This window comes from Crocuta crocuta, unplaced genomic scaffold (assembly GCF_008692635.1).
Source record: "Crocuta crocuta isolate KB4526 unplaced genomic scaffold, BGI_CrCroc_1.0 scaffold112, whole genome shotgun sequence".
Lineage (NCBI taxonomy): Eukaryota > Metazoa > Chordata > Mammalia > Carnivora > Hyaenidae > Crocuta > Crocuta crocuta.
This window is the reverse complement of record NW_027528818.1, coordinates 4,362,920-4,375,136: the sequence shown is the minus strand read 5'-3', so window position 1 is coordinate 4,375,136 and position 12,217 is coordinate 4,362,920. Positions and strand designations below refer to the sequence as shown.

Here is a 12,217-nt window from a genome sequence, read left to right as displayed (position 1 = left end):
AGAACCTTGTCCTTGGGGAGCTTATACCCTCATAAGGGAGATCAACAGTAACCAAGTAAATTAATGGATGAAACAATATAATAATTTCAAATGATGATAAATGCTACGAAGAAAAATAAGGGAGAATAAAGGAGAAGAGGACGAGTAGCAGATAAACAAAACAAAAAACTCCCACAAAACTTCATGTGGTCAGGGAAAACCCTTGATAAAGGGAACGACTGAGCAGTCTCCATGGATATAAAGGCATGAGCCATGTAAACATCTGGAGGAAATCTGCAAAACACTGCGGGTGGCGACTGGTAACTCTCCCTGCCGACTCGAGTGATTAAACCCCATGACCCTGGCACTACCACACTGCACTTTGCTGAAAGCTATTGCGCTCAGGGTACAGGTGACAGAAGAGCAAGCTGCATTTAAAAAAATCATTTCGTTGGGCGCCTGGCTGGCTCAGTCGGCTAAGCGTCCAACTTTAGCTCAGGTCATGATCTCACGGTCTGTGGGTTCGAGCCCCGCGTCGGGCTCTGTGCTGACCATTCAGAGCCTGAAGTCTGCTTTGGATTCTGTGTGTCTCTCTCTCTCTGACCCTCTCCCACTCATGCTCTCTCTCTCTCTCAAAAATAAATAAACATTAAAAAATTTTTTAAATAATTTGGTTAAATAAGGGGTAACCAGATACATGTCTACCAGATGTTCCTAATGGGAGTCATCCTCACAGATTTCAGAAGCATAAAGAGATGTTTCATAAAGAGATAATTTGCTATATAAATAGATAATAATTATATCAAAAAAGCTGGAAGAAAGAGCCTTTGAAAGGCCCCAAGGTGGCAGCAAGTTGGGCATGTTTGAGGACCAGAAAGAGGGGCTAGGAGAGAGAGAATGAGGGGAAACGTGGCTGGAAAAGAGGCTTGGACAGTAGGCAGGGACTGGGCCGGGCCAGGCCATGGGAGTGACAGCAAGACCTCTGACCTGGTTCCAAGTACGATACGCAGCCCCCAGAAGATCTGAGCAAGGGAGTGATGTCCTTTGATTTTTAAAAATGCATTCTGTCTGCTGTATGGGGAACAGATTGCAGGGGACAGGAACGGCAGCTGGCTGTCAGCCAGCAGTGACGGCAGTCCAGGCCGAGAGCACGAGAGCTGGGATTCAGTTGGTGATAATACAGGTGGTAAGACTGGAGTCCGAGTCCCAGTGTATTTCTTTCGACAACCACCAGGGTTAACATCACATGCTCACAGTCGCTCCGTTACTCTGTTGTGTTAAGTTCACAACAGTTCTGATGGATAACACAGGAGGCTCATTCACAGGTAAAGATTCAAAGGCTTTAGGTTAATCCCTTGCTTCCTGAGCATCCAAGCCCATCTGCCCTGTGAGACTCTTAGCTCTTGGCAGCATCTTCTCCACTCTGCTCAAATCCTACAACCTCACATCACTCTCACCAACCAGAAGACTTCAAATTTCTATCTCTATACCTGTGGTGCTTTATGTCTCCCTAGGCCCTGGGTCAGGGTTCAGACCCAGGCCGACTGTGTACCAGAATGGTCCTTCCCACCACTACCCTATACTGCCTCCCAAACTGGGTAATGACAACCATGATGTGCCAAATGGGGTACTTTCTAGTTGGTAAAAATACCATGGCATCTCTACCTTTAATGCCAGAAGCCTACAATAAGATAATGACCATTTAGGGGCACCTGGGTAGCTCGGTCGGTTAAGCGTCCAACTTCAGCTCAGGTCATGATCTCACGGTTCGTGGGATCAAGCCCTGCGTCAGGCTCTGTGCTGACAGCTAGCTCAGAGCCTGGAGCCTGCTTCAGATTCTGTCTCCCTCTTTCTCTGCTGCTTCCCTGCTTGACCGCTCTCTCTCTCTCAAAAATAAATAAACATTAAGAAAAAAATAATGGACATTTAGCACATTAATGAAATTTCACCCAACTTGTCTAATGATTTCTGACTCAGTTTTGTACTTTTTGACTATTACAGAAGTTTGTGTGCTTTCTTGTACTTGCCATCTGTTTATGTTCTTGCTGGTCTCCAAAATCTGGTAATTATTAGTGAATCACTAACTCATGTCTTGAAATAATACTTACTGTACACACCCTCATAGTTTTAATCACTATAAGCCCGAAATTTAAAAATGTCTCATGTAGAATTCAGCTACTATCAAAGGAAAAAATCACTATATTTTTAAATTATTAAGAACTAGGTGGGGTGCCTGGGTGGCTCAGTTAAACCTCCAACTCTTGATCTCGGCTCAGGTCATGATCTCACAGTCATGAGATTGAGCCTTGTGTCAAGCTCTACACCAACAGCATAGAGCTGCTTGGGATTCTCTCTCTTCCTCTCTCTCTCTGCCCCTCCTTCACTCATGCTTTCTCTTTTTCTCTCTCAAAATAAACTAAAAAAAAAAAAAAAGACGAACGATGGAATATAAGAGGTCAAGGAGGACTGTGGATCCACCCAGTGTGGTGGCTGTCAACTCTGGCGGCACATTAGCTTCATCTGGAGCATCTTCTGCCCACCTGACCAATTACATCAGAATTTCTGCAGGTAGGACCTGAGCATCCGTAATTTTTAAACTCCCCAGGTGATTCTAATGTGCAGCCAGAGGAGAGAATCATTAATCTAAACCAAGTTCCCCTCCAGGAGCCTCCTGCTCATCACTTTCAAATGAAGGAAAATGAGTTCCAGAGAGGGGAAGTAACCGGCCATGGGTAAAGCCAATGTGAGGCAGAACCACAAATGAAACCTGTGTTTCCAGACCCACGGTTTTCAACTTGCATTTAATGTCCCCAAGACCTTAAGGGAACAGAGGGGTTCCGCCAACTGCCATCCTGATGATTCTATTACCCGAGCTTCATTTCTTCTGAGTCTCCATCTTCTGTGTCTTTCCCCAGCTGCCAAACTAGTCTAGCTTGGAGGAAAGTCCTGCAGAAGAGCTCGGCTAGGATTCCACGGAGCACCAATAACTGACCAAGGTTCCTTCCCCTCCGATACAGCCAGACTAGTGAGTGAGCATACCTCTAAAGACCACTGAATGGGTCACAAAAAACCCTGCTCTACAGCTACACGTGACAAGCCTTTGACTAGTCCCATATTCAGGAACTCGACCTAAGAAACTAACCACTGATATGCACCTATTTTTAGGCACACAAGGATGTTTACAGTAGCATTGTTTATGTAGGGAGAAAGTGCGATCATCACAGAAATATTGTGGAAACAAAGACATTTCAAAATGGACCCTTAATTTTAAAAAGCCACAAAGCACATAATGTATCCCCAATTTGGTAAAAGCAAATATGTACCCACATAATGAAAGAAAGAGCAAGTGGTTGGGTTAAGGGTGGTTGTGTTATCTTCCCTCTTTTTAAATGTTCCATATTTTCAAGTTTTTCTATAAGGCATATGTCTCTCATTTAAAAGAAGAGAAAAAGATATATATTTTCTAAAGCAGCAAGACAATAAACACATGTACAGAATTGTATTTGCAACTTATTTTTGATACCCTTCTGCTTATGTCTTCTTTCCTTTTAGGCCAATGACATGAACCAGGCGCCTACTTCCTGCCACATCCTACACATAGAATAAACATTTTAGTGGGAGACTCAAATTAGAATCTCCCTGACTTCACTTAGGTAAGTCAAAAGCTAAGAAAAATGTTAGTGTCACAGAGTATTTCTTCATGACATGAGAGACCAACATATTAACATAGTCCATCTTTCCAATCTCCAGGTTATTTAACAGACCTTAACAATATTTACTAAGCACTTTCCATGCACCAGGGACTCTCCTAGGCTTTGGAAACTGTAATGAACAAAAAATGTCTAAAAGTCCCATTTCCTGTGGCTCTTATATTCCGGTGGGAGGAGAGAGACAACAAACATGTTAATGAGAAGTAAAATGAAGGGGGGGAGGAGAGGAGAGAGAGAGCAGCGGGAGGGAGGGAGTGTGGGGGATGGTGAGTGGGGGAGGGGTGCTGCTATTTTAAATAGAGTAGCTAGGGAGTGCCTTCATGGTGAGGTCACATTAGAGAAGGGACCTGAGAGAGGCGGCCAATCCGGAGGGTATCGGGGAGGAAAAACATTTCCAGCAGCTTCCTGGTAAATAAAGGGGAAAAACATCTTTCCTGTTCCACTATTCTTTGGGTCATTTGGAATTACATTCCAGATGCAGGATATAAGTTTATAGAATGGCCGCACAAATATCTTCTAGGCAAAGGGGGAGCCAAAGAAAAACTTAAGGAGGAAAAAAAGGCATGCCAACGCTCGGGAAAATCTCAAATCTTTGCCTTTTCAACAATGCTTAAGTGGACTTTGTAAAAAGCCACTTATGATGGAGAAATACCAGGTTGAGTTGGTTAAAGAACAAAACATTTCCTGTATCTTACCTAAAATATGTCTTCTATGTACTCATTATATATCTTTGCCCAGGGAAAGGACATGCAAGAGCCATGTATTCAATACAAAATTATTTCTAAACATCTTTCACCTCTATTATGAAATAGATGTTCACACATTTAACACCAAAAAGGCTAACAGTCAAATGAATAAGCCTTAATTTTATGATACAGGATGCTTATTTCTACTGAATAAGTTTTTCTAAATACCACATATACATTATGGAATAGACAAAAAAATTTTTAAGATGCTAACAGAAATCAGTTTATCACCACTGCTTTTGAAGTACAAGAAACTCAACTTTCCTGTCACATAGAAAAAATAAGAACTAGAAACAGAACCATAAATACTTGGACTTCAGTCCGTAAAGAACACTTCAGTTAAACTGTCAAGTGAATGATCCTTCAGAGCTTAAAATAAAAAATTTACATTATACTTATAGACAAGGTTTCCATTGACCGGAACCCCATAATTGTAGCTTAGTGAAGAACACTCACACAGCACAAGGCTGCCTTTCTTCATCTGGGTTTTATGTTCCCAATGAAATCCTCAAGAGCAGAGATCATCTGAATAGGATTTGAATTTCATTTTGACTCAAATTTAGCATCTCTCAATTTACATGATCAACTACACTGCATTCCAGCATCACTTCAAATCACTCAGCAGTAAGTGAAGATCCTCTTTAGAGTGTATACAAGATGAAGCATGTCCTCTAGGGATAAGCTCAGACTCTCAGGGGCTATTGAGGTATTAACTTCCTTTAGACTAAGTTTTAGGTCCAGAAATGCAATGATAATGGCTAATGTCTTTTTTCAAAAGTGGAAGCTGGGTCCTAGACAAATGAATATCACATCAGAAGCATAATTCTTCCTTCCTATAAAACTAGTAGGAAAAGTTAAAAAGTCCCAGGTTCTTTCTAAATCTTTCCAGATTTCATGGTCATAAATTCCTTCCTTTTTGAGAAGCCTGGGGATTTTTAAGAACAGAGCCATCAGGAGAGAGAAGGATGGAATTCTTACTAAAGACTGGAAGGTAGAACATAAGATTGCTTCCAAATCCCCCGGATTTGTCATGACCCGAACTAGTAAACAAGTCATACAGTGTCTTGAAATGCCCAGGCCATATTAGGTTACACTGCCAAGAATGTTATCTAACTCTGACACTGAATTATGGCTTTTAATAACAGAGTCTGGAATTCCTGGCTCTTGGATGTCTGTCTGCCACTAGAGAGACCGGTGAAGAGGTTTAGTGCCAAATAAGTAAGTATATAAATACTAAATGGGGAGGGTAACATTGTTTGGCCTGGGAGATTAAGACCAAGCAGAAATGATATTTTTCTCTTAAGGCGCATGCAGAGAAGCTAGGTGGAAAACTGAGGCCCAAGCGTTTCTTAAATACTCAAATGATAGAGAATCACGAGAGCTCGGGCTTCAGAAGACCCTTAAGGCATCACCCAGTGGAACCCTGTGCGTGACTCCTGCACTCAGCAACTCCACGGCACCCTCATTCAGTTTCAGTCAGAACACAAGAGAACACTTCACCTCTCAAGGTAGCCTCTCCCCTACATAAACAGCTCTTCCATACTTATGCGCACGTCCCTTTACAAAAGAAGTCTGCGTTCTGTACTTTCTCACTAACCCTGGTTTGACTCCATAAAGCTGGGGCCCCAAACACACTGGCCTTGGGCTTGAGGCAGGGGCAAAATGAGTGGCACAGGCCGGGAGCCAGACCACAAGTGATGGGGACCAGGCCACCTAACCAGCACAGTGCCCATATAAACGGCCAGCTGCTTTCCGCTCCAGCTGCCTATTGCCACAAGGGCCACGGGTCCCTGCTGTCTGTTTCTGTGACAAAGAAAAGGCAGAAATCTGATTTTAGTCGAAACAGCTTGACTTCTGAATAGACAAGGAATAAATTACGGAGTTCAAGCAGCTCTTAGATATCAATTAATCCAAACCTCTCATTTTACAGAGGGAGAAAACAGAGGTCCAGACTAAAAAAGGGACTGACCCAAAGCCAGTTAACCAGAGGCATGTCTAGAGGAGGGGAGTCCTAAGCCTGAGGTCCCATCTCTCCCATCTCAAAAATGCAGTGAGTCAACAGCGCATTCATTCAGCCTATAGACTTGGTAAAGCGTTCTGAACAATCCGCTTTACATCGTTTCCTGTGTGCGTTACTAAGTCATCACAGTTTTTACAGTGTCCTTTCAAGTTCAGAGAGAATATGGGGCAGTAGTTACAAATACAGACTCGGGAGACCCACTACTCAGGTTTGCAAGCCTGGTTCCACCACCTGCCACATGCATGGCCGACCTACCTCTGATATAGGTCTCAGTTCCTCGGTCTGTGAAATGGGGGTGATAATGGTACCCATCTGAGCATTGTTGTAAGAATTAAAGGAGCTAAGGGGTGCATGGGTGGCTCAGTTGGTTAAGCCTCCGACTTGGGTTCAGGTCATGATCTCACAGTTCGTGGGTTTGAGCCCCGCATCAGGCTCTGTGCTCACAGCTAGCTCAGAACCTGGAACCTGTTTCAGATTCTGTGTCTCCCTCTCTCTCTGACCCTCCCCTGTTCATGCTGTCTCTCTCTCTCTCTCTCTCTCTCTCTCTCTCAGAAATAAATAAAACATAAAAAATTAAAAAAACAAGAATTAAAGGAGCTAAGACACATAAGGTACCTACAACATGCCTGACACAGAGTAGGTGCTACATGGCCAATACTATCACTTCTCAAAGAGAGAACTCCGATATACTGAAGAAGAGAGTCAATGCAAAAGTACCAATTAAAGGGAAAATGTAAGACACATACTCTAGAAAATTATGAGACCTGTAAAAAATTAATTATAGCAGCCAGTTCCTTTAAATAGGTTAAGGCAAAGGTAGACTTTACCAATTAAAATAACAGCCACAAATGTAGCAAGAACCCATGAATTAAAAGTCTCAGGGACACCTGGGTGGCTCAGTCAGGTGAGCGGCCAACTTCTCTGGGGTCAAGATCTCGTGGTTTAGGAGTTCAAGACCTATATCAGGCTTGCCGCTGCTGTCAGCACAGAGCCAACTTAGGATCCTCCCTCTCCCTCTTTCTGCGCCTCCCCTGCTTGTGCTCTCTCTCAAAAATAAATATCAAAAAAAGTAAAAAATAGAACTCTTAGCACACACCAACACAAGAAAGTGTCAGTAAACCCCCCGTTTTCTCCTCCAACCTCGGACAAGTGCTAGAATACATGAGATAGATTCCATCCTGGGCTCCTCCCCGTCAAGCTTATTCTCTAAACAGTTTAATCGCCTCTTCCCTTCCTCCATCTCTAACTACTATTAGGGACCAAGTCACTCAAAAGTTCTTCCATTCAGCTAGATGTTTAGTTTTCTCACTTCCTTTTGTATGTACACTGGCAATGGACAAAGACAGCAAACACACTCTTTTAAAAAAAGGGGGGGGGGGAAGAATCATTTCTTCAATATCACAACCCAGTCACAAACTGTCTCCATACATATAGATCTACCATGTTGACCATACAGGTCTTTGCTAGGACGAGATTTCAGTTTAAGCCAAGACAAAGCACAAATGCAACAGGAGAATCCTTAAATGTTCAGTAAGCATCAGAGGGAGCTGGAACACTCTGTCTCAAATCATAGAAGCCAGACAGAAATCAGCACAGCTGCTCTGGTCTTCGAGGCATGGGCAGGTGAATAATGAAGAGCTCTTCCCAGGGGCCTTCATTGCTACGGCCTCAGTGCATCCTAAGGGTCTTTTGATCCAGTTTATGGATAAGTGTATCACTGTGTACAATGCTTCTCAGGGTTAATATTTATTGACTGCTATGTGCCAGCTACAGATGTATGCATGGTCCCATCCATAAAGGAAACATCCAGAATAGGCAAATATACAGAAAGTAGATTAGTCATTGCCTCAGGCTGGGGGTCTGGAGAGGAAAGCGAAGTAACTGCTAATGCACACAGGGTTTCTTTTTGGAATTAGTGCTGAGGGTTGTACAACTCTCAGAATAGTAAAAGCCATTAAACTGCATGTTTTAAATGTGTGAATTGTAAATGTGAATTCTTTCTCAACAAAGCAGTCATATTTTTCAAAAGGATTTTTAAAAACTGGTGACAAAGTAAAAGTACCAGTGTATTCTAGGAGAATCTAGGTCTTTGTGAATGAGAAACCGTAACTGCAGAAGTGGCAGAAACCCAAGTTATTTAAGAAAAGAAAAAAAAAAATCAGACAATTTATACGGAAAGGGAAATCGACTTACTATTTAACTGAATTTCAAGACAGTGGCTGTGTTGGGATCATGTCACCCCAAATGCATAGATATTACATGATGGTGTAACTGAATTCTGACCTTCTCACCTAAAGCTAGCAGTTCCAAAAATGAAGGATTTAGAGGAGAGGTGAGATTTTTTTAAAAATCATCCAAAAGCTGATGTTCGTTTTTTGGAGACTCTGAATTTAAAAGTTTACAAATGTAAGGATCCCCTGGTATATTGTACTCCATGGTCACAAAATAGGAGTACGAATTCATGTCTAAAATGTGTACTGTTTCCTAAGATGAATTTAGAAATCTGACTCCAACTTAACTAGAAAAAGAATAAAGCCTTCAAGTTCTACAGCCGAGGGCAGGACAGGGACAGCCAGATCAGTGATGGCATCTCAGTGTCGGGAATTCGGGAAACATACTTAAGAGTAAAGTGGAGGGTTTGCCAAGCTTCACAGTCATGTATCTCCTTGTAATGAGACTTTGGCAAAAATCAATGCAATCTCTGACTAACGCATCTCCTAATGTGGCAATATGTCAAATGATAATATGGAAGTTTCATAGCTATTAGCAAATACAGTGTTAACACATATTTGGAAACAGAATAATGAAAATAGAGAACTTTGTTTACATTTTTTAGCCTTTAACTTTCAAACTATTACTAAACCCTTTATTCCCACTATGTCTTAAGGATCGTTTGTATGGAAAATCAGCTTTCTTTAAGAACAGGCAAGCCATTAATTGATGCAATGTGCCGGCAGTTCTGGAAAACCTTTTTAGACAGGAACAAATGATGCCTCTTTCTGTTCAAAGCAGCCAAGTTTAACATTTCATGCATATGCACAGAGAAACATTTAAAGAACCCTGCAAGTTAGGTAAGAATCTTTTTGGAATTTACAGAAGGGGAAAAAATAAAAAACCTTCTTCACAACCCATTAAATCAAGGTTTAAATATTAAATGTTTATTTAAAGATACTTCACACGACCTAAAGTGCTCTTCCATAGTCCTCCAAATCCTTGAATATCATAAAGTTTAAGTTGTGCTCCTAGGACTCAATGTTGGGGTACAATCTTTTCCCCTACAAAACTGTTGAGCTCAAGAAAATCTGTCAAATGCTCCTAAATGCTCTATCATAGCTTTTCTAAGAAGTGAACTGCCTCTACTCTTCATTAATTAAGGGACTGCATTTTTCTGGCCTATATGTTGATAGCACTGAACTTTCCCCACTCCACTGTTTGTGTTAAGGTTGACAATTTCCTTGTGAAGACAGCTGGAGTCGATTGCCAGAGACAGACCAATTCTATACTTCGTTTATTAACAGGTAAGACAGCTCTCAGAATGAAAACTTGTCCCCAAGAATGCACCACCCCCCAACAATACAGCCAAAGCTTGGCGTTACGTTTCAGTAGCACAACTGTTTATTAAAACCTGGCTTTTAAAGAAAATGACATTTTTGATTAGGCAACTCCTGTCAGAAAATGCATCTGTCCTTACTATTTCCTCCCCCTCCTTCTGGATGCCACAGCCTCAGCCCAGGAACCCCCCTGGGGAAGGAGGGCCCAACTCAAGGAGGCCGGACTGCTAAAAGTTGCTGATTATGCTGACAAGGCTGTAGACGACTTTTTGTTGTCGTTGTTCCTGCCACGGAAGCACTGGCACGCCAGGCCTAAGGGTAAATAAATACGAGTTTGGGGGCAGTAATGTATTTCTAGCCCTGGCAACCTGCAATTATTAAGAAAAACTTATTCTTTCTACCCTGAAATCGCCTCATTCTTGCCGGAAGGAAAACCTCCAGCATATTTCACCTCCCAATCACGCAAAGGATAAGGCAATACTGGAAAAGTAGGCATAACTTTATGGCCACCATGCTCTTCTTAGCAGGTTGAGGATTATTTACCATCCTGCCTGCCTGTCAGCTTCTCCGAATGGCACGGCGCACAGGACTTTTATTATTATTTATGAAGTGCGTCAACCCAGCAGGGGGAAACTCCTAACCTCCCAGAGCTGAAACCTGACTTGAAGGAGCAAGTTAGAGGCGGTAAGCTGCCAGCACCAGTAACCCTACCCACCGCCTGACACAGAAACGCCTGCATCAGTAGTATACCTGATGCACACGGCGCAGAGCTGAGTTATCAGATCTGCCGGTTACAAACAGGTGCGCGCCAGGTCCACAACCGAGAACAATATGTGAGCCCTGCCCCCAAACTTCACCTTCCAGATACTCCTCGGAAAAGTTAGCCCGCCTCGGCGAACCCACGTCCGACGCTTAGCTAATCGCAACCCATTCTCCCGCTCCCCCACCTCCCCCAGCCCCCCGCGATCCGATTAGTTCTCCCTTCTTTGTAAACCCTCCTGAAGTAACGCAAAGCAAAACTTAATCCTGGGAACAGAGACGCGTCTTCTGCGCAGACTTCCCAGAAAGGAGCTAGGAGGCAGGCGCGGGATCCTTCTCGGCGCCTCCATCCCTTGGGGCGCCCCTCCCCCCGCGTCCGCCGCGCACCCGCCCCGGCCGCTTACCTGCGTGGGACATGGTGATGGTCTCGTTGGTGTTGGAGCCCACGTTGAAGATGACCACCGCGGAGGCGTTCTGTAGGAACGCGTTCCGGATCTTATCCTTGTACGTGCAGTTGCCCTTGGGGATGAGGGCTATCCAGTTCTTGCCATGGGCCGGGGCGGCGAACTTGGTGTTGGGGTCGCAGGCGAGGCGGTCGTGGGCCGAGCTAGCCATGACCACCTCCCCGCGGGCGTCCTGCTTGGGCGNCGGCCCGGCCCCGCCCCCCCCAGCCACTCCGGGCCCGGGGTCCGGCGCGGGCTCCGCGTAGGTGATGTTCACGAAGGCGGTGTACCATTCCTCCTTCTCAGCCACCGTGAAGTCCAGGCAGAGCAGATGCACGAAACAAAAGGAAAGCAGCCATGTTGAGAGAGCCAGACTGCGGCACGCTTGGATGAGAGACATTGCCATCTTTATCCGCCGGGGCCCNAGGTCGGTCCCTCACGCTGTGGGCGCTGCGCTCCTCGCTCCGCCGGGCACCGGGACGCACTTGCCGTGCAGGGGAACCTGGGGGCAGTGGGAGAGAGGACAGAGGGGAGACCGCGGTCTGTGTGTGTCTGTATATGTTTGTGTGTGTGTGTGTGTATAATGTGTGCGTGCAAGGAGGAGCTTAGTGTGATGTCAAAGATTCTGGGCTCCGCTTGCCACGCTCCCACGGTCTCTCTTGATGGGCGGCAGCGACCCCTGCCGGGCCTCGAATTCAACCCGATTTTGATTTGGTCCAGGTAGAGGCAAAAGGGGAAGCGACCCCTTGGCCTATTAGTACAGGAACGACTTTCTGCGCCTTAAGTATAGCGAAACGAGGGTGCCTCTTATCGTTTGCAGGAAGAACGGCAGTGGGGTCCCTAATTCGCTAGGGCCACAGGGGAAGGCAGGGAGGTAGCGAGGACCTTCCAGCAGCACACCTGGACTGTCTAGGGCAATGGCTGTCAGTTAGAAGGCTGCATCAGCATCACCTGGGGTCTGTTAAAACGGAGACTGATGGGCCCAGCCACGGAACTTCCGATTCACTAA

General features: G+C 44.5%; 1 protein-coding gene across 1 annotated transcript in view; it reads right to left on the bottom strand.

Moving 5' to 3' along the window:
* Window positions 1-11,614, bottom strand: part of RNF150 (ring finger protein 150) — a 251,746-nt gene extending 240,132 nt beyond the window's left edge. The window contains exon 1 of the mRNA XM_077755891.1: window positions 11,170-11,614. Coding sequence (XP_077612017.1) covers window positions 11,170-11,614 — 445 coding nt within the window. The remainder of the gene's footprint in view (window positions 1-11,169) is intronic.
* Between the last annotated feature and the right edge of the window lie 603 nt (window positions 11,615-12,217).